At 46.5% G+C, this 22,537-nt stretch overlaps 1 protein-coding gene across 1 annotated transcript in view; it reads left to right on the top strand.

The window, feature by feature from the left end:
* The first annotated feature begins 5,250 nt into the window (after positions 1-5,250).
* Positions 5,251-22,537, top strand: part of NELL1 (neural EGFL like 1) — a 326,301-nt gene continuing 309,014 nt past the window's right edge. Inside the window, exon 1 of the mRNA XM_018554737.1 lies at positions 5,251-5,485. Within this exon, the coding sequence (XP_018410239.1) occupies positions 5,428-5,485 (58 nt within the window). The 5' untranslated portion in view covers positions 5,251-5,427. The remainder of the gene's footprint in view (positions 5,486-22,537) is intronic.

Below are 22,537 nucleotides of genomic sequence, written 5' to 3'. Positions count from 1 at the left end.
GTTTGGCCCTTGGTTTGCCCCCCCCCCCCCATTTTGCTGTATGGAGGATGATATCAGGTCAAATTGGGGTGCTTATACTGCTTGCAGTTCGGATATATAGGGTTAACCCTAAGAGATATCAGCCACTGTAGACCAAGGGTAGCAAACCTCTGGCCCTCCAGCTGTGGTGAAACACAAATCCCATGATGCACCCTCTCTTTGGGAGTCATGTCTGTGGCTGTGAGAATCTTGCAATGCCTCATGGGATTTGTAGTTCCACCACAGCTGGAGGGCTAGAGGTTTGCTACCGCTGCTGCAGACCCTGACAAGGATTCTTTCTTATGTTCAGTCTCAGAAAATTTAAAGGAGAACTCTGGGGTCAGGGCTTTTCCCCATAGTTCTCCTTGGGGTAACGGGAGGACACAAACTAGCGTCCTCCCGTCACCCTAAGCTCAGTATATAGGGAGCTACAGCTCGCGGTATACTTAGATGCCGGAGCGGATCCCGACATCGATGTCGAGATCCGCCCAGCTGCGTGAGTGACAGCTAGCTCGGCCTATCTAGAGGCAGAGCCAGCTGTACCCGCCTCCTCCCCCGTCCGTTCCGCCAGTCAGCGCTGGAGGATCGGAGCGGGGAGGGGGGAATCCAGCCCCTCCCCTGTCACGGCAGAGAGCCGTGACAGGATCGAGAGGTGAGCGAACGCCGGTATGTGTTCTCTCACCTCCCGATCTACTGAGCCGACCTGTGACAGTCTCATTGTCACAGGTCGGCTAGAACTATGAGGAGGAGTGAAAAGCACTCCCCTCATCATTCTCCTTTAAGGGAAAACAACAAATAGAGTTTTTACTTTTTCCCAGAACCTCAAATCCCCTCAAAGATCATTTGCAGTAAAACGCAGGAGGGGGAGATCTGCATTATTGATGGAATACTGAGAATGGAGAAGATGTTTAAATACAGAAATAAGAAGGATGATTCTTTTTGGCTTCTCAGGAGATAGAGAATAACGTTCACAAACGACGCGGCCCGTCCATGGCCAGTATGTGACAAACCCATTTCTGTGCATTTTTCTGCTGCATGTCTTGCAGCTCCCGCCCTACCGCCGTCTCCCCACTAGGGGGCCCGCTCTGACAAGCAATCCCACGCCATCCTCAGCGGGAGAGCCGGAGTTAAAACTGTATCACAACAAAGCTGAATTATTTAACCCCCTTTTTCTGGCAGGATGTGTCTGAGCCTCAGAGCAAGATGGGAATTCATCATCAGACATATGAAAGTAAAATCACTTTGTCTGTCATGTGTAAGTAAAGTAAAGTCGGGCCGTCTGCTCCGGACCGCATCACACCGGTGCTCCTGACCGCATATCAGCGATTTCACAAAAATTAGTCTTCTGGGAGCCCATTCATGCTGCTGCTTTGTGCCAATGCGAGATAACACGCGTGTTTCCACAATGCTCTGTGTGGCGCGTATCAGTGCCATTGATTGTTGATGCCTTTTATTGTGAATGGCACCCCAACGCATCGTACAGTAGAGCACAATGCACTGCAGCGCATCACAACGCATGTACTGCGAGCTGTGACGTGCTGCATTGTTAGAAAAGGATAATGCATATTTTTCTCCCATTGTGGTGCACGGACAGAGTGGTCACACAAGGGTCTGGGACTTCTTCTTTTTTAAATTCTTCCACATGTGTATGACTAGTAGAAGCCTGGGGCCAACATAAATGGTGGTGTGTCAGTCCTTAGGAAGCACTTGTAGAGTGCGGGCAGACACACAGCACAACTCCCAATGACCCCATCTGACTTGCTGCAGCTTCTAATGCACATTGTGAGAAGCTCCCAGTGTGCAGTGACATCAGAGGAAGAGGAGAGGAGCCGGTACAACTGTGCAAGACTGAAGGGGAGGACCGAGGTCAGATAGAAGACTGAAGGGGAGGACGGAGGTCAGATATAAGACTGACTGAAGGGAAGGCCGGAGGTCAGATAGAAAACTGAAGGGGAGGACCGAGGTCAGATAGAAGACTGAAGGGAAGGACCGAGGTCAGATAGAAGACTGAAGGTGAGGACAGAGGTCAGATAGAAGGCTGAAGGGAAGGATGGAGGTCAGATACAAGACTGAAGGGAAGGATGGAGGTCAGATACAAGACTGAAGGGGAGGACGGAGGTCAGATATAAGACTGAAGGGAAGGACGGAGGTCAGATAGAAGAGTGAAGGGGAGGACGGAGGTCAGATAGAAGACTGAAGGGGAGGACGGAGGTCAGATATAAGATGAAGGGGAGGACGGAGGTCAGATATAATATGAAGGTCTAATTCTGTACCTATAGTATACACTATAGGTACGGAGAGCGCCCCAGCCGGGAAGGATCCGGACAATACTGTGGAGATCCACCAAGCTTGCTGATTGACAGCGGGCTCTGCCTATCTAGAAGCAGAGCCAGCTGTGCCCGCCACTTCCCCAATTGTTCCTCTAGTCAGCGCTGGTGGATCAGAGAGGGGCGGGGATTTACTCTCTCTGCTGCCCCCAGAGGCCAGGTTCCTCAATGCGCCCCCTTACCCGCCACCCCCCCATGGAGAATGGCAGACCTGCAGGCTGCATACAAGTGATCTCGGCGACTTTGCACCATTGAAAATAATGGGATTCTTCATGTTGAGCGTTGCTGTGCTTTAGGAAATTCTGAAGTGTGAAGGGGGCTGAATACAAAAACCAACAGCACCCATCCATTCAAACCCTACGGCCCTGTTCCAACTTTTGTGATTTGATCTGCGTCGGCCATCATGCTGCACAGTGTGATAACACTATCCTTAATGGTGCCTGTTCAAATCAATGCAACATGGTGCAGTGCGATATTTGGAAAGGTGCCGGTGCTTCACTGGTGCTACATAGTGCATTTATGGCCCCATAGACCTCAATGGCAAAACCTAATTTTGATGCATTTTTGGCACGTTTTGGTGCTTAAAGTCTCAAAGGAAGACAATCCCTGATGATGTCACGGCAGATCTTGCTGCTCATTGGCCAAAAGAAAAAGCATGACGCATAATCATGCAGCAGCCTGAACCTAGGCTTACCAGGTAGGGGGAGGGGAGAGCAAGCTGCTCAGTTAATTACCTGACCTGCTCATCTGATGAGCTCACCTGGACAGCCAAATGCAAAGGTGATTATTGTATTGGTTTGCCCAGGTGAGCTGATTGGGGGCAGGTGGACTAATTAGCACCCTCCACCTACCTCTGGTCTTTGTCACCCCAGCAGCTTATAAGGGGCCTGATTTTGGGGTGTACAATTCAGATGCACCTCAAATGTAGATTTTAACTCAAGCCAGCAACATTTCAGATGCCTTCATGCTGATTAGAGGGGAATGACGCCTGGAATATAGGTTGCCCTACATCTACACGCTACAAAATGGATGGAAAAAGCAACACTAAAAACATTGTAACATTGTAATTCGATTTGTCATCCAAATCGAATGTGTCAATTTTTATGTTTAATTATCTGGTAAAGCAAAGTGGAGGAGAAATGTTCAAGGCTGAAAGTTTCCATTGTGTTTGGGGTAAACACAGACAAAAACGTGTGCCGTGTTCATGGTTGTGGATTGCTACTTTGAAAGGCTCCATTGTAAATAGTTTTGACATTTAAATGTGATAAAAAAGAGACGTATTTTACTGCAGAAAACATTTATAAAATTGTATTATTTTATCAAAAACAAAAAAAGGCAATTGTGATTCACGGTGCTTCCGCAAACTGCATGCCATTGATTTGTGGCCAACGTCTAATTTCACCAAACTCCCCCCAAAATATTATAATAATTACAACACATCAAATAAAAGGTGAATGTGTTATTAAAAAATTCTGCTGCAAAACGTTTATAGCGCTCTTGCGCCTTTTTGAGGCATAGCTCCGTCCGCTCTGTTCTCAGCGCAAATTAGAGTTCCGGAAGGGAAATTTTAAACAGATCCATTTTTGTACAATTGCTTTTTTTCCTGCTGAGGATACCGGCATTTTTTTTGTCTTGCCAACATTTGCCTGACGATAGTGGGCAATCACCAGGGATACAGACGCATTCCCATTTTTGCAGCCACAAACCCCCCAAAACAGATTCTAGAGTGCAAGCATTGGCAACAAGGTGGGCATGCGATGACACTTGCATTGGCTGTCATTGACAGCTCACTGGGCCCACCCACCGTCCTGACATCTACGCGCTTACAGTGGTACCCTGTGCTCCTAATGGTACAAGGTCTGAATGGAAGTCTCAAGTTTATGCATCATGGCTGAACTGGGATTTGAAGTGCATGCATTGGGACTCATCTGAGGTAGAAGTGCATGCATTGGGACTGATCTGCATTCAGAAGCGCATTCATTGGGAGTGTTCTGAGATCTGAAGGGCATGCATATGGGCAGATCTGAGGTTTGAAGGGCATACAGTTGGGGCAATCTGGGATCTGAAGTGCATGCAACGGACCGATCTGAGGTCTGAAGTGCATTCATTGTGGCTGAGCTGAGGTCTGAAGTATATGCATTGGGGCTGATCTGAAGTTCATGCACTGGGACTCATCTGAGCTAGAAGTGCGTGCATTGTAGCTGATATGAGAGCAGAAGTGCATGCATTGGGGCTGATGTGAGGTGCATGTATATAGAGGTGAGATTTGAAGTGCATGCAATGGCACTGATCTAAGCGACAAAGTGGGGCTAATCAGAGGTCTGATGTGCATGCATTGTGGCTGATCGGAAGGCTGAATTGCATGCATTGGAGCCGATTTGAGGTCTGATGTGCATGCATTGTGGCTGATCTGAGAATTGAAGTGCATGCATTGGGGTCTGATGTGCATGCATTGAGGCTGATCTGAGACCTGAAGTAAATACACAGAGGTAGAATATGTTTTGTGGATAATCAATGGGCATAACTTACCATTAGCAGTACAAATATGAATGAAAACAAAGTGTACAACGCACTATTGTTTGCGGGCTAGCTGGTTGTCTAATGTTTGTGAACGTAACACTTAACGTGGAAAAGGTTGCTCACCCCTGCTATAGTTTATGAAGGATAATTAGTAACCTCACTCTCTCCTGCTCAGCATCTAACAGCCCTCTCCATACATCAGCTGAGTTTCTGGTGTGAGATGGAACTAAAACTCCCATCAGGGGAGCTCTGCCAAGCAAAGCTGAACTTGCAGAATAAAAAGCCCTGATATCCTTGTCTCTGGGGTGTGAAGGAATGATGGAGATGCTGTTTTAATTCTGGAGAGGTGTTCTCTGGCTCAATGTGGGGTGTAGGGAGGATAAGACTGGATGCTGGCTTGGAGTCTCCCCCTGTGTCTGCAATGGTTCGCTCCTAGCTCTCAGCCTCAGCATCTTAGGACAGCATCATTCTCATAGCAGCCTCGCAGAGAGATCGACAACTTTGCTTTCTCCAACAAACTGCATGAGGATTATTTGCTGCTCCGGTCCAGGGACATCAGGACATGACACCCATGGATGGGATTTTTGCTTTCTGGGCTTGTGTGCTCACTGCTGAAGCAGGTATGGACAGCAGGACAGGCGGCACCCAGCTGGGTGTATGTAGAGGGTTGGTACTGGGTGCAGGTGCATGCATGCTACATAAAGCTGACATGGGCATTGGGTCTCATTGTGCTCATCCTCAGCTTGGTTTGGGGAATACAGAGTGTGACTACTGGGGCAGGTGCATGGCAGATAGACTGGGCTTCGGTGTATCGCCCAGCCTTGTGCTTGAATTTTGCATTTGGAGCTGTGAAGACATTTCATTCTGTGCTCACTGCAAGCGTGATATAGGGCACATGCATTGAGCAAGGCAGGTTTGGTGCTGTGCATGGCAAGGTGCGTTCTTGCAAGGTAGAGCTGGTACAAGGCGATTGGGGGGCTTACAGGATATAGGTGCCTATTTGGTGCTGGGTGCTCACCGTGGTCAGCCAGCACTGAACATAAGATAGTCAAGTCTTTGGTGTCCGTAGAGTTGTATTTATCTGGTTAAAGGAGCTCACTGGGGTACTAGTGGTATCATATACCAGCACAATGTACGTAACAGCACAGTTACTCAATTGACTCCGTTACATACTAGTTGAGGGTGTCAGATGCTGTATGGTACGTGGGGGTGGGTGCTGATTGCTTTGGCATTGAGCATTGAACAGAAGGTAGTCAAGTCTTTCCCATCCTTAGAGGTGGAATATCTGAATGAACCAACAGGAGTATTGGTGGCATCATATGCCAGCGTGGGGTATTATGTGCATTGTGCAAACAAGGTTTACATTTAGTATCTTGCATTATCACTAGCTGATTGTATAAGGTGCTGGTACAGGAGTGTGTGTGTGTGTGTGTGTGTGTGTGTGTGTGTGTGTGTGTGTGTTGAGAGGTTGCAAAAAGGCTTTTTGCATTGAACAGACTGTAGTTAAGTCTTTGGTGCCCTTAGAGGTGGAATGTATCTGAATCCACAGGAGTATTGGTGGCACCATATGCCAGCATGAGGTATGTGCAAACAAGGCTTACACCTACTATCTTGCATTATCACTAGCTAGTAGCTGATGGTATAAGGTGCTGGTACAGTGCACGAGTATGTGTGTTGAGTTCTTGCCTTTTTAGCATTGAACAGAAGGTAGTCATGTCTTTGATTTCTATAAAGGTGACATGTACCTGATGGGTTACTAGTGGACTCGTATGCCAACACAGAGTATGTGAACATGAATTCTCAGGGGGCTCAATTTAAGCTTTTCAATCCCCTAGCTGAGGCTGTAAGGTACTTGCATGGTACATAAGTGGGCTCTGGGTGCTTGTCTGTCTTGGTATTTCACAGAACGGTTTGATGTGTAGAAGATGTCCATGCAAAGCTTGCTCCCTCAGAGGTGAGCTGCACCTAATGGCTCAGCGTTGGCATCCTCATACCCAGCAATACATGTGCCAAGGCAGGGTGCGTAAATCATATAAGCAACCACACGGGATGGGAAGGGGTGGTGGTGGGTTATCAATTCTGACTTGCTCACTTTAAGATTGCACTTGGCGAATATTCCCTATCGCGCCCAGTGTGATTTCCAACGAGGCTTTTTAAACTTTGAGCTTTGCATTTAAAAAGTGGCCCTTTTGGTCGGTCTGCAATCAGATTCCGCACAGAAGAGCCCTCGCTTCCCAGCTGCCAGTAATCCTCACTGTGATCTGATTTTAAATGTCAGCAGTTTATGTCGCTCATTAATACCGGAGCGATCTCTGCTGATGAGGAGGAGACATTATCAGTTCGCACAGCTGGGGCGCTGCGATCACCTCCTCTGCCCCCGACATCTGCTCCCCAATGGATGCTACAAGTCAGTCCTAAAGACTGAAGAGCTGTTTCCTTCTATTAGAGACCCCGACGTACAGAGTGACAGATTACAAGCTGATAAAAATGTTCCTGACGATCCAGACCCAATTATCTGGCAGAGTGACAGGACAATGGCCGGCTCCCTGTGCCCTGCAAGGATCCTTGTTAGCATTTAATATAACCGGATGAGTGTCTTCCTGATGATTTCCAGTCCGGGTCCTCCCCAGCAGACTGGAGGATCAGAAATTCGGCAGTTATCTAGGTTAGCTGTTGGTGTCCTCATTGCACCATCTCACCACCGTCCCCGGTCTCATCTACATCGCAGGGTGGCAGCTGCTACGTTCTATAGAGATGTCATTTTTTTTCTTTCCTTTTTCATATTCATGTAATTCTAACATATTATAGGGAACATTACATCAAAGAAGCTCGGAATCTAGGAGATACTGTATTATTATCCTTATTTACTGTGCAGCTCCTGGATATTGATGTCATTGTTTGATTACAGGCATTTAAATGGCACCGACAATTTTACATACACATCAGTCCCTGCCTATAAGGAGCTTACAATCTAAGGTCCCTATCTCAATACATACGTTCTTACACATATTAAAGTGACATTAAACCCTCAGATTTTTTAACATAAAACAATACTGTAATGTGCGCCTTACTGTAATCCATGGTTGTTTCCCTTCTCTTTGATGCTCTTCCTTTTACATCTGTATCTCTTCTCATGCTTGGGGAGAACTTCCCTTTTCAGCTCAGGGCCTCTTCCTGTAGTGCTGGCTCAGGTTACAGCCTATAGAAATGTATACGCAGACACCGTTTGAGACAAGGCAGTCTGCTGAAAAGGGAAGTTCTCTCCAAGCATGAGAACAGATACAGATTTAAAAGGAAGAGCATCAAAGAGAAGGGAAACTACCATGGATTACAGTAAGGCGCACATTACAGTATTGTTTTATGTTAAAAAGCCGAGGGTTTAATGTCACTTTAAGGCCAATTAACCTACAAGCATGGTCTTTGGAGTGGAAGGAGAAAACACACTCAGGCACAGGGAGCACATGCAAACTCCATGCAGCTAGTGTCCTGGTTGGGATTCGAACCAAGGACCCAAGTGCTGCAAGGTAGACCTGATAATATAAGCCACTGTGCTGCTTCTCCTTCTTCTTTCATACAGAATTCTATTTTTCACATCAGTCTTTGCTCCAGAGGAGCTTGCAATCTACTACTCCCGACGTACAGATGCTAATGTATATTTAAATGTCTCTGACATATTCTGTGTGTTGTAGAGATCATTAAAGAAGAACTCTGGGCAGAATCACCAAACGCAGCAGTGGAATCTTAAAAATGCATTCAAGTCCCTGAACTCTGAACAACAATGGGGGGAATTTCTCAAAACTGGAGCAGGCAAAATCTGGAGCAGCTGTGCACGGCAACCAATCCGCTTCCCTCTTCAGTTGGTTCAGATAAGATTTGAGAATGAAAGAGAGGTGCTGATTGGTTGTCATTCACAGCTGCTCCAGATTTTGTCTGCTCCAGTTTTGAGAAATTCACCTCAATGTATCTTATTTGTGTATCACTCGGCTGTACATCCTCCAATCATCTCTGACACTGTCCTCCCTTCTGGAGGGGGGCTACGTCTGTTCCTCATGGTCCCTGTGTGTCTTGTAAAGTAGTCACCGCTCCAAGCTCACCCCCGGGATGGACTACAATCTCAATACAAATCAGTAAACTAAACGTGACACTGTAGTCCATCAAGGGAGCGAGCTTGGAGCGGTGACTACTTCACAACACACACAGGGACCATGGGGAACAGACGTAGCCCCCCCCCAGAAGGAAGGACAGTGTCAGAGATGATTGGAGGATCTACAGCCGAGTGACACACAAATAAGAGACATTGTTGTTCAGAGTTCAGGGACCTGAATGTATTTTTAGGATTTAATTTCCGGAGTTTAGTGTCAGTTTAACCTATCGGCACGTCTTTGGAGTGGGGGAGGAAACCCAGAGATGCAAGGTTGAAGTGCTAATTACTGAGCCACTGTGCTGCTGCTTCTGTTTTTCACATCAGTCTGTGCCCCAAAGGAGCTTGCAATCTAATGTTCCCAACGGGCAGATGCTAATCATCTTTAAATGGCTCCCACATATTCTGTGTGTTGTATAGAGATCATTAAAGAGGGACTACGGGCAGAATCGAACTTTACCCTTGCAGTGGGGCTCATTTTTTTTTATCTAGGGTCTAAAATAACAAAGATTTACTCATCGGAAACACAGACCCGGCTTGGCTGCTAGAACGGTCCCCACAGTCCCTCTCCCCCTCCACTCTGGCGGTCTAAGGTACTGTGAGTCATCACGTTCTATACAGTGTATAGGACAAGAGGACTACAAATGACATTCTATCATCCGCCCTCCCCCCAGTGATCAGTCTGCTGCAGGCAGGAGGAAGCATTTGTTCAGTCCCCCCTCCCCCAGTGATCAGTCTGCTGCAGGCAGGAGGAAGCATTTCCTCAGTTTCCCCCAGTGATCAGACTACGTTGTAACATTGTAGCAAGTCACAAAGTGAGAGGCTGCAGGAGGGAATGATCTGTGTCAGGCATTTGTGAACACAAGAACGGCATGTTGTAATCTCAGTCCGGGAAGTATATAGTGACCCTGGATGAAAAGCAGATGAAAGCATTGTCGGGGGGGGAGGGGGCACTGTGATCTCTATGAGAGGCAATGAATACCTGGAAGTGTTACACTGACGCATTACATATATCTAATGATCGGTCTGCTTTAAATTGCTCCTGGCAGAAGCTCTCAGTCTGATGCACCTTCCACAGTTCTAGGTGCGATGTTATTGTTATCATTGTGAGAGTGATGTGCTGCAATTGCTGACCACTCTATGAAAATGCTAATTGATTGGCTGTCATTGACTCCGTCATTTCATTACATACCTTTTATTTTAGACCAAGTGATGTCATCACTGGGCCTCTGGGCTTCTTTATGCAATGCATGCGGATCATGCACGATCACCTTGATAGGTGGGTGTCAGTATGGAGGAGTGGACGTTCCAAGGCAACATGCATTCAGGCCACCCACGGGTAACACCTACGGGTGATGCTGAGCCTGAAAGAAGTGGAATCCAATGAATGAAAGGGCCGGGGGTCAGGGGCAGTCAGGCTGGGGAGGAAAGCGCTAGATGATGCTGGATGTCCTCCAGCCAGGAAATGAGGCGGGCCTCTATCTGACTTGCTGCAGCTTCCAATGCACATTGTGAGAAGCTCCCAGTGTGCAGTGACTTTAGAGGAAGAGGAGAGGAGCCGGTACAACTGTGCAAGACTGAAGGGAAGGCCGGAGGTCAGATAGAAGACTGAAGGGAAGGGCGGAGGTCAGATAGAAGACTGAAGGGAAGGACGGAGGTCAGATAGAAGACTGAAGGGAAGGACGGAGGTCAGATAGAAGACTGAAGGGGAGGACGGAGGTCAGATAGAAGACTGAAGGGGAGGCTGGAAGTCTGATTTAAAGGTTTATATCAATCCTCCCCCCCACCCATAGAAGCATAGTTAAACCACAGGCTGACCAGGTTCGCATCTCCTCGCCCGAGGCTCACATTTGCGCTCTTTCAAGTGTTGCACACGGGTGAATTTGCTAGCCTGCCGCTCGCCACCCTTCAAGGGATTATCATTGTCGGCGTTTTCTTGATTAACGAAGACAAAGTCCACAGGAAAATAATTTCTTATGAATATTTGGACGGGTGGCGGTGCTGAGTGCGGACGGGTTTATTTAGGAGTTTAATAGAGGGGAAAGAATTGGCTTGGAAGCCGCGGCCTCCATCAAACATGCTTAAAAGGCCGAGAAACATTCCAGATGGCCATTGCGGATGCTCAATAAAATCACCAGGGAAGGGGGGGAGGGGGTAATACGTCTGTGTAATAATGACACCAATAAACTCATTTCAACAGCAGGACTTTACTTTTAAAGGAGAGCAGCCTTCCGGACACTACGGGAGTGCGTTATTCCACCCCTCTTCCCCCCCCATTTTTCTGGGGAACACCGGCTGCGGATGTAGGAGAGGGATTCCCAAACACGCCCTATGCGGGCTCCTTCCTGTCTCATGCATAGGAATTGTACCGGCTCCTCTGCTGGACTGGAATGGCTTACTCTCATATCACTGCACACTGGGTGCTTCTCACAATGTGCATTAGAAGCTGCAGCAAGTCAGACAGAGCCCGTCTCCTTTCCTGGCTGGAGGACGTGCAGCGCCCCCCCCACTCCCTACAAAAATGAATCCCTATAATAAAGCAGCCTGAGGCTCATTGGGTCAGATCTCTTTGCAACCTGTGAGGCTGTGGCCGGCATCCCACCCAGCTTGTGGCAACCAGTGATGTCAGTGAGCATGGTGAGACGCCGGATGCTGCCAAACCAGGTAACATTCACCGGCAGCACCCCTCGCCTCGGGTGGCAAATAGTCTAGGGTCACCCCTGGCTGGGCATGACGTCATCATCCTTCCCGAAGGTCAGTGGAATACAGAGCATGTAAAATGTAATGAGGAGACCCTCCGGTCACATTAGCAATGGACTTCTATCCGGAAGGAGTGTGATGTCACCCTTGCCTAGGGCCATTGCTCTTCGGTCTTCTAGACAAAGTATAATGCCGCATTGGTGACAAATTTTAATTAGGCTGGTTGAGAGAAAAAAAAAAACCTGCAATAATGTTTAAAATTGCAATTACTCCGACATCGTCTCCCAGCGAAATGATTTCTTAATGTGATTTCATTTCAGGAGTGAGATTGGCGCGAGGTGTCCAAGTCTCATGAATTTTAATGCTCCAAATACGATTGTTTTCCATTTTCAGGTGCTAACCCCGTAATCAGGGAAGCTAAGTAAGGAGGTACTTACGTCAAATTGGATCAGCGCGGCCGAGCTCGCCTCCAGATTGGGAGGTATTCAGATCTGTGGAGGGTCTCCGCTCACACCACTAAGGGGGGGTTAACCTGGGGCGTGGTTAACCCTTTCATGCCCGGAGAGGAGGTGCCATGGGAGGTGCTGAGCCAATGTGGCTGTTCAGTTCAGTTCTGCTGTAGTAATGATGCCCAGAATTATCTTTGTTCTTCCTCTCTATTCCCATCTGTTCCTTTTACCTCCCCCTCCCCCCCCGACCTTTCTCATTCTGTCGCTCTTTGGGGTTGATTTACTTACATAGTTACATAGTAGTTATACATATGTAACTATGTAAGTTACATATGTAGATTTAATAAAAGAGTGCAGATGAGATGATTTATGTAGCAAAATGACTGTTTTACTGGTTAATATTTCCTTTACACATATTTGGGCATTCAGAGTGAACACAGCTTCACCTTCTTGCCAATCTCCATGATCAGAGAGTGTTCAGGACGGCAAGTGAACCCATACTTACCGAACGCTCTCTGCTGCTCCTATAGTGAAGCAACCCCATTCTCTCTCTTTCTCTCTCTCTCTCTCTCTCCCCTCCCCCTCCCTCCCTCCTTGCTTTCTCTCACCTTCTTCCTTTCTTTGCCTCTTCTTCTCTTCCATTAGGAGAGAGGATAAAAAATTGAGAGATTTGTTTGTGTTGGATGAGGGGTAAATCCTCTGAAATTTTTAGGGGTGAAGAACATACTGTAATATAAAGGAGGACATGAGGTGAGCACAGAATATTAGCAGGGTAAGGAAGTGGGTGGGGGGGTCCATGTTGGGGATTTACAAGTCCTGGATCTCTCATGTCCCTCTCAGTCGGTGACATTCTGTAATATTTTGTTCAGCTAATTTCACCGCCGGCTCCTTTTCTCCCCGTACAATGTGGGGTTTCCTCTTCTATAGAAGTGCGGGATGAAAGTGGAGCATCTCTGCAAGTGTCCCTACTGAGTACTTGGGGCTCCGTAGCAGGAAGAGGGCCCCATCCTCCCGGGCCCCCTGGTCACACCGCTGGCACAGTCTATTCTACTTGTGTAGGTCTGTCTGTGCCGCCATGATTCTCAGTCTCTCTCTCACCCCTTTCATTTTCTCAGCTCCTCTCCTTACAATTCACAGAATGGAAGGATGGCACATGAGCTCTTCTCACGGTGCCATGAGAACACTTTCCAGTTACAACTCATTCCGAGTCTGGACGTTCACGCACCCGCTCGTTAGTTGGTAGCAATCTAGAATTTTAGATTTTCAGGAATAGAATTGGTCATGTGATCTCTCATCAAAACCGATTCACCCTCCTCGCTGAATATTTAGCTCTACCGTTGGCAAGGACGCCATCCAAGAAAAAAAAAGGAAAGAAAGGGAAAAAATTAAATCCTTGTACATGGAATCTATTGTGACACTAATAAAAATACAGAGGCCTCGAGATGACCATTGACTTCTATTGGACAGAAAAGTCTTTCCAGTGCTCCTCTCGTCTACTTACCAGATGCACGGTTGCACAGTCTGGTGACCTACGAACTTCTTTTGCTTTCCTGCTCCTAATGCAAGAAAATAAAATGAGAACATGCGCCCGGCAGGCTCTGTGCCTCTCCCATACAGAAATCTGACACGTCATTAAAGGGTAATTCCACATGTAAGAAATTGGAATTACCCCAAGAAATCTGTCCCCCCCTCACACCCCACACCGACACCACAGGTCTTGGTACAGCCATTCCCCTCTGCGGCATCCAGTGTACCATCCATACAGCGTACCCGGTATAGTACATGGCTTCTTAGCAAGAAGAACTTCTCATTGGTCAGGTGGCCGTGCTGACCCATGAGCGCTCGCCATTTGCAAGCGTTATTTGAAATACCAAATGCAGGGCTGTAGCACGGCATACGGGGGCCACAAAGGGAAATGGCCATACCAACAAAGGTGAGACCAGCGTGGAGGAAAGAGTGGGGGCAGATTTGTGGGGGTAATTCCATTTTCTCATATCTCACCCTTTTAATTAATAACCACCAATTAGATACAAACCTGCCTTGGAGGTGTGAATCTGATTGGTCACACGAGGAGGAGGAAGTTGCATAGTAAAGGCTATAGGAAGCAGACCCATCCACTGCACGTGTGAGATGCTCTGCGAATTCTGGCTGCAGTAGATTACATCATTAGATGAGGGACCGTCCTGCCGACAGCTGCAGCATTTGCTGGATGTAGTCCGTGTGCGGCTTGCAGCATCAGAACATCTTTTTTTTTTTTTCTCGTCCACATGGGCCCACATTTTATTACTTTTAATTATTTTTGTTCTCTATGCCTCGCCTCCCCCCACCCTCCCCCCAATGTTTTCAAATGTTTTTTTTCTTTCTGTTTTTGCAATTTCACTCTGGTTTCCTGCTTAAATTATAACCTTGTCCTGCGGAGAGAGAGAGCGCGTAGGGTGGAGCTTGCTTGAATCTTATTTGTGGATTCTGGCTGAATGGCCTTTTAATTAGCAGTGTTTGTAATGGGAACCTTTCTGCAGGTAATAATCACCCGGCGCCCCTTCCATTCATGAACCACACATCTATTTGGTCTCATTATTCCTCATTGTAGCACATTACAAAAGGATGGCGAGGTGCAGCGTTAGCACTCTAGATGGTCGGTGCCATGTGGTGGGTATAATGTGATTCCCTTTTGTGAACGGCTAATGCAGGTTGTGATACTTTGATACTCCGACCTTAGCCAAGGAACTTCATAATACAAAAGAGTCTGAAAACATAATTCAAAAGACGCGTAGGAGAAGTTACTGCGTGGAAAATGGTAAGTCTGCCACCGCTTAAAGCTGAACTCCGGGCACATTCGGATTCATCCTCCAGTACAGCAGGGATCACCTGACCAAACACCCAGGCCCCTGGACAGGCAGCACTGGAGGGAGTCAGAGGCAGCTGTTTTCACGGGAAAATTATTTCAGTCTGCAAAACCATTAAGAGCCCATTCACCCCATTGTGTTGCATTAATTGCATGGTTCTGGCAGCTGCAGCACGGTCAAGAACATTGCTGCGGGAGGTGCACTTGGGGTGCCAAATGAATAGCAATGCAATACACCTCCTGCACTGTACACGTGGTAGATAAGGTTGTGAATGGACCCTAATGCAGAACTGAAGTCAAAATGTATTTGACATTTTTAGATAGAGTAAGGGAGCATTATAACCCTTGTTTGCTTACTTCTTTTTTTTATAGTCATTTGTGTCCCATTGGGGAGATTCCCCTTCACTTCCTGTCCAATAGCCACAACAGGAAGTGAGAGGAAATCCTTCCAAAGAGAAGGAAATCCCTGGTGGTCACCATATTTTGTGTCCCCATTGGGAAGATTTCCCTTATTTTCCTGTTGATAGCCGCAATAGGAAGTGAGAGGAAATCCTTCCAAAGAAAGGGAAATCCCTGGGGGTCACTAGATTTTGTGTTCCCATTGAGAAGAATTCCCTTTACTTTCTGTCCAATAGCTGCAACCAGAAGTGAGAGGAAATCCTTCCAAAGAAAGGGAAATCCCGGACACGTAGGGTGGGTGAACGGGAACACATACGGCTATACAGGGTCTAATCCCTCCCCACTCTATTCAAAACTAAAAAAACTTTTGGCTTTGCACTTTAACATGGCTTAATATCAACATTGGAGTCTAGATACATTTTAAGATTTTAAATAAATGCAAAATGAACAGATTTTGTTATAGAATTCAATCTTAGTAGCAAAATGCTGAATATCTAATTGGGGATGGATTACTTTTAAAAACACTGCAGGGCCAAAGGTTTGTGGACACCTGACCATCAAACCTATATGAGGTGGCGGATATCAAGCCAAATCTTGGCCATTATTATGGAACTGGCCAACCGTTGGTTTATTAGTCTCCACCCCAGATAGCAAGCAATTGTGCTGCAAGTTTGAAAATGACTTGCTAAACTATTGCAGACTTGCCAAGCTTCACAATTTTGTTGCACGATTACAGCAAGTCTGCATTGCAAGTCTCCATACCAGCGAGCTTGCAGAGCTCTTGCTAAGACCTGCAGGACTCTTGCTGTAGACTTGCCGTGCAAATTTGCTACAAATTCAAAAAGTGTCGCCTAGAACTTGTGCTGCGAGTGTTCTGCAAGTCTACAACTTGCCAGGAACGTGTGCAGCAGTTTAACAAAATTACAATTTCACCCTGGCACAAGTTTGTGGCAAGTTTTCCTTGCTATCTGGGACATTGCTGAGAAGGCTTTTCTCAAGACTTTGGAGTGTGTCTGTGGGAATTTGTGTCCATTCATCCAAAAGAACATTTGTAAGGTCACAATTGTTACCAAGAATCTTACGGTGTGCAACCTTCCAATGGTGGTTGTGCTCATGGTGATCACATGGATGGCGGTGTGCAGAACTCGGAATAGTCTTAACATTGGTCACTATGTTGCTCTGATGAAGGGCCCCTGTGAGGTCCCAAAACGCTAGCTTCAGCTTCTAATGACATGCTGTGACATTCTTCAATAAACATATCAAAGAGATATTGAATTCATCTCTGTGTGTGTGTGTGTGTGCCGGTGACCTGTTGAGACTATTCCCATTTCTAAGGTTAGGAATGAGAAGACCTGGCTTGAAATTGGCTATCCAAGTCATCCCAATTGTCTTCAGTAGGGTTGAGGTCAGGTATCTGTGCTGGACACTCGAGTTCCACCATATGAGAATCTTCAAATCATGTTGGATGAGAAGACCTGGCTCGCAATCTGGTTTCAATGTATCCTGGAGGTGTTCTGTAGGGTTGAGTTCAGGTCTCTGTGCAGGACACCTGAGTTCCACCATACCAAATTCATCAAACCATGTTAGATGAGGAGACCTGGCCTGCAGTAGACATTCAAGTTTATACCAAAGGTGTTCAGTAGGGTTGAGGTCAGGGCTCTGTGCAGGACACTCGCGTTCAGACTGGTCAAACCATGTCTTTATGGAGTGGGCTTTGTACACAGGGGACAGTCATGGTGGAACAGAACACCAAACTGTTACCACAAGGTTGGAAGACCACAATTGTTCAAAATGTACCCTTTACAGGAAACACCTGATCTTAACAATTTGGTTTTGGAATGGGAAGCCCAACAAGCTCATTAAGGTGTGATGGTTCAAGTGCCAACAAACTTTTGGCCATATAGTGTAAAATGGAAATACATGCAACATCTCGATTTCCAGAATATCAATGTTGTTTATTTATTTTCCTTTTTTTATTTTCCTTTGGAAAGCACATCAGAATGTCAAAGTGTTTCCTCTTTACGATGAAGAGTCCTTCAAGAAAAAATGTGATACAATAGATCCTCACAAGTATATGTTGTTGTGTGACCTTGTTCTGTTTCATTCAGAAGACATATCGTAGCAGTGTTGGGTCAATGAAACCCAACACTCCAATTGCTCACAGGCATTGTCATCTCCATACAATGTAGAGGCCTTCATACAGTGTTTATAGCGATGTGCTCGACTGGCCCCTAGCGTCAGTAAGGGCTCAATACGAAACTTATATGCTATGTTCCCATTGGATGCTCTCCTGGAGATGTGGGGGTGCTCAGTAGAGATGGTCCAGGGAAAAACATAACTGGTGCCAGAGCTTCCAAAGCATCCTTTTACCTTTATTGTGACCAAAGGTCATTGAAGCCTAGATGCCCAGACTGAATTTAGCGGCATCCCTATGCGTTGGTTAAAGCGCATCTAAACCCAAAAGCAAAAATGTAATTATTCTATTGGGCTTACCAATCCTTAGATGTGTTGGCTGCATTCGTTTTCATTTTTTAGGGTTTTTTTCCTTTATTTTTACTGGTGAACTGACCAGCAAATCTGTTATTATTCTTTAACAGGCCAAGCTGTCTAGCAAAAGTGGCAGATGGAGGGTTCAGACTAACCATTTAACACTGACAGGGGGGCATACAATGGTCAGTTTTTATGCATTTATGTAAAACCTTTATCCCAAAAAGGGATAAAATAAATCTGTTGCTGTAACTGTCTAAAAAGTGTTAGCTGGAGTTTAGGCTTACATTTGTTAATCAAGTCCATCTAAAGCCTCATTCACACGGGAATTGGCCGGCACGTACAGCTCCGTGCTGCGTGCGTGGCCGTATCGGGCAGCTCCCGGGAAGGACTGGTGCTGCGTGTGATTAGTACGCAGCCCCTGTGCTTCCCTATGGAAGTACGCGGCCATACACTGCCCTGCGCTCACCCCAAGTGCAGGTCCGTACGGGTGTGGGTGTCCCGGCTCGGACGTAGACAGGATCCATCCTGTCAGCGTACAAGTACAGACACCTGCACGGACGTGCAGGACGGGTCAGCGTAGGGCAGCGCATGGCCGCGTACTCCCATAGAGAAGGACGGGGGCTGCGTACTAATCACACGCAGCACCTGTCCTTCCCTTGGAGCTGCCTGATACGGCCGCGCACGGAGCTGTACGTGCCGACTTTTCTCGTGTGAATGAGGCTTTTACCTGCTAGGGCATTTAACACCACCCTCCTCACGGGGTGACAATGCTGCTGTCCAAGGCCGTCTTTTAATATTGATTGGACCCTGGGCAAACATTTTCTTGGGCGCACCCTACCCAAATCATAATAAGACTGGACACTCAGTGCCCCAGCAGTCCAGCCCAGTCCATCCATCGAATGCCGATGCACCCAACCATTCTTATTATGGATAAGCGGTCAGGAGTGCAATGGGTATATGGATTGTAGTGACCCTGTATGAGACGCAATGCGGTCACACTACGCGACCTACGGCAGGGGTAGAGCAATACAATGTGATGCCGGCAGCATAGTAAATAGAACAGTGCAGTGTGTGTATCTTTTGCCGCTTCAAGGGGCAGCTGCTTTTGGGCCACAACAATGACTAGACCCGGGGCACCTGCCCTTTTTGCCCCGCGTTAAAGACTGCCCTGCTGCTGTCCAATGGTGACTCCATTGCTCCTCCACAGAGTTGAGTCACCACAAGACAGGAAGTGCGTTACTGGCTGTTCAGCTTTAATACTTCCCTCTTGTAAAAAAGTTTAGGTTATTGATACATTGTAACATGTTTTAGTGACTGGGTCTATAAATAACTTTATTATGTGGGAAAAGTAAGACCCCCCACCCCTTCCGATATGGGGAAAGCTGGGAAGTAGGGTGTGCAGATCTTTCCACCCCAGACCCCGACAGGCATATGAAGCTGGTACCTAAAAACTAGAACATCAATCTTCCTGCTATGGGCAGCGTAGACGCGTTCTTCCCCTTCGATGAATTGGCACGACCGAAATCCAACTGGTACGGCGTACTTTGCAGGTAATTTTCTGATTAAATGCGCTGCATTCTGTAGCTGCACGGCGCTGATTAATGATAATTTAATATCCGATAAGAATGACTCACTCTGGTGGCAGCATATGGTGAAGTGGATTTAAATGCAATGTTTATATTGCAAATCAGGATAGATTTAACTTTACAGGACGCCAAGAATTCCATCTATACGGATGGTGCACATCAGTTCCAGGGACGGGCTGGAAATAGCTTTGTGATTGATGTCGGAGGCGTTCCTTAAAGGGACGCTGTGCCGAGAGATTTAGGTTGTGACTGTCGCTGTCATGCTGATCCTCTGGCTTCAGTACTTATGCGAGGCACTGACCCAGGAACAGGTATGCAGATCACAAGTCCTGAGTTGACCTTGCGCTAACTTTACTGGCTGTGCACTTATTCCGGATTACGTGGTGTCTGCACCACCTTGGTTTTACATCATTAGAAGTCAGCGGAGTCGTGCTCTGTCTGGGCCCCACCCCTGCCATTGCATCATCATGATTGACACATGACGCGTCTGAAGGAAAGCGCTGCAATGAGCGGAGAGATTTTGGTGAAATTGATTTTGCTGCCTAATAAAAAAAGGGTGACGCTATAAAACCAACACACAGCATCATTGGTACTGAGATTCACAATCAAGGATGGTTGGCATCTATGCCTTAAACTCTAAATGAGTTTGATTGAGAGACGGCCTATTGGGCTTCTTTACATGAGTAATGTGAATGACTTGTAATCGCCTTCATATATACAATGTGTGTGTGTGTGTATATGTATGTATGTATGTATAGCGATTGGTTAGCAAATTGCTCTTTTGGAAAGGTACGGCACCGCTGATTGCTTTGATCACCATATTTTTGTACATGAATAAGTGTGGATTTTTGTACATTAAAAAAAAAATAAGACCTACCCCGAAAATAAGACCTAGTGTGCTTGTGCTTGTATCCCTCGCTTGTCTACTTATTTTGATCCCTGCGGGTTTGACATTGTTAGAATCTTCACACATGTATAAAACACAACCTGTTAAAAAAAAAAAAAAAAAAAACAGTTGTGAAGCGCTCATTTGAGACCTCTAGTTGCGGTGAAATCTGCTCTGACAGTTCAGGTGAAATTTACTAATGAAGGAACCGTGGCTTCTTCCTTTCAAATTCAGGAAATGTGTCAAATCTTAGAGATACTATAGTCTTTTATTAATTGGATATATAGCATATGTAGAACAGATTAGATTAAAATAATTTTTTTCTTAAGTGTATATTAGTGCAATAAGAACATTGTTTCAGGATAGAGCTTGTAATTATTTATGTCCAAAGGCTTGTGGACTTCCTGACCATTGCAAATATTGGAATGGAGATCCCATTCCAAAACCATGGACATTAATATGTGGTTGGCCCACCTTTTGAGGCCACAACATCCTCCCCTCTTTTGTGATAGCTTTCCACAAGATTTTGAAGGGTGTCTGTGGGAATTTTTGTCCACTTGTCAGTTACTCAAGTTGGCTGAGAAGACCAGGCTCACAATTGACATTCTAATTCATCCGAGAGGTGTTTAGTAGAGTTGAGGTCAGGGCTCTGTGCGTGCAACTCGTGTTCCTCCACACTAAACTCATCAAACCATGTTGGATAAGGAGACCTAGCATCCAATCTGGTTCCCATTTATCCCAAGGGTGTTGAGTGAGGTTGAGGTCAGGCCTCTGTGCAGGGCACACAAGTTCCTCCACGCCAAACCCATCAACCCATTTGGAGAAGAACATCTAGCTTGCAAACTGGTTCCAATTCATCCCAAAGGTTTTCTATGGGGTTGACCCTAGGGCTCTGCCCAGGCCACTTGAGTTCCTCCACATCAAACTCATCAAACCATGTTGAATGAGAAAATTTAGTATCCAGTATGGTTCCAATTCATCCCAGGGTTGAGGTCAGGGCTCTGTGCAGGACACTTGAGTTCCTTTACACTTACAAACTTAATAAACCATTTTGGAGAAGAAGACCTGGCTTGCAATATGGCTCTAATTCATCCCAAAGGTTTTCCGTGGGGTTGACCTTAGGGCTCTGTGCAGGCCACTTGAGTTCCTTCACATCAAACCATGTTGAATGAGAAGACCCAGTATGGAATCTGGTTCCAATTCATCCCAAAGGTGTTTATTAGGGTTGAGGTCAGTGCTTTTACACCAAACTTAATGGACAATTTTGGAGACGAAGACCTAGCATGAAATCTGCTTCTAATTCATCCCAAAGGTGTTCAGAATGGTTGAGGTCAGAGCTCTGTGCATGACACTTGAGTTCCTCCACACCAAACTAGTCAAACCATGTCTTTTATGGAGCTTGTACATAGGGCACAGTCATGGTGAAACAAAAACGGGTCTTCACCAAACTGTTACCACAGGGTTGGAAGAGCACAATTGTCTACAGTATCTTTGTATGGTATAACATCAACAGAACCCTTCACTAGAAACAACTGTACTCAACCATTTGGAGGAGGTTGACCTACTTTTGGCCATAGAGTAGGCGTGGTGGTCAGGTGTCCACAACCTTTTGGTCATATAGTGTAGGTCAACATTAGATTTAGTAGAAGGCTCAAACAGTTTGTAACATGAATGGCCAACTTTAGATCAATGCAACGTTTCCAGAGAAAAACATCCCAAGGACGCCTCTGAGACCAATGGCTGTTCCTGGAAATCGAGGGGCCGGTTGACAATCAACACCGCGCATGTATCCACATCACTTCCCGGCGCCTGTGAGCTCAAAGATATCTCTGTATGTTTCCCTCCGAGAGATAAAAATAAATGAAAGAGAGGCATGAAGCTAAACGGGATTTATAGTTCGCCTTTTAAAAACTTGAATTGTATCCTTCCGAAAAGAGATGTGCGCGAACATCTGCTGCTCGCAACGGCATCTTCGCCAAAACACAAAGCGCTCTTGATGTCTCTCTGTTACAGCGCCTCGTTTTTTCTCCCTTTCTGCAATCTCCCGTCTCCTAGTTACAGAGAGACAAAATAACTATCATCTCCCAAACGCCATCAGACGCAGGGCTTCTGGTGCGCCTGCCTGGGCCGCCATCGCCTTTCCTGCGTCGGCCTTAAAGGAAGGGGGGGTGGGGGG

The sequence above is a fragment of the Nanorana parkeri genome, unplaced genomic scaffold, assembly GCF_000935625.1.
Source record: "Nanorana parkeri isolate BGI_ZX_2015 unplaced genomic scaffold, ASM93562v1 scaffold10, whole genome shotgun sequence".
Taxonomy (NCBI): Eukaryota; Metazoa; Chordata; class Amphibia; order Anura; family Dicroglossidae; genus Nanorana; species Nanorana parkeri.
The sequence above is the reverse complement of the archived record's forward strand: the minus strand, read 5'-3'. Positions and strand labels throughout refer to the sequence as shown.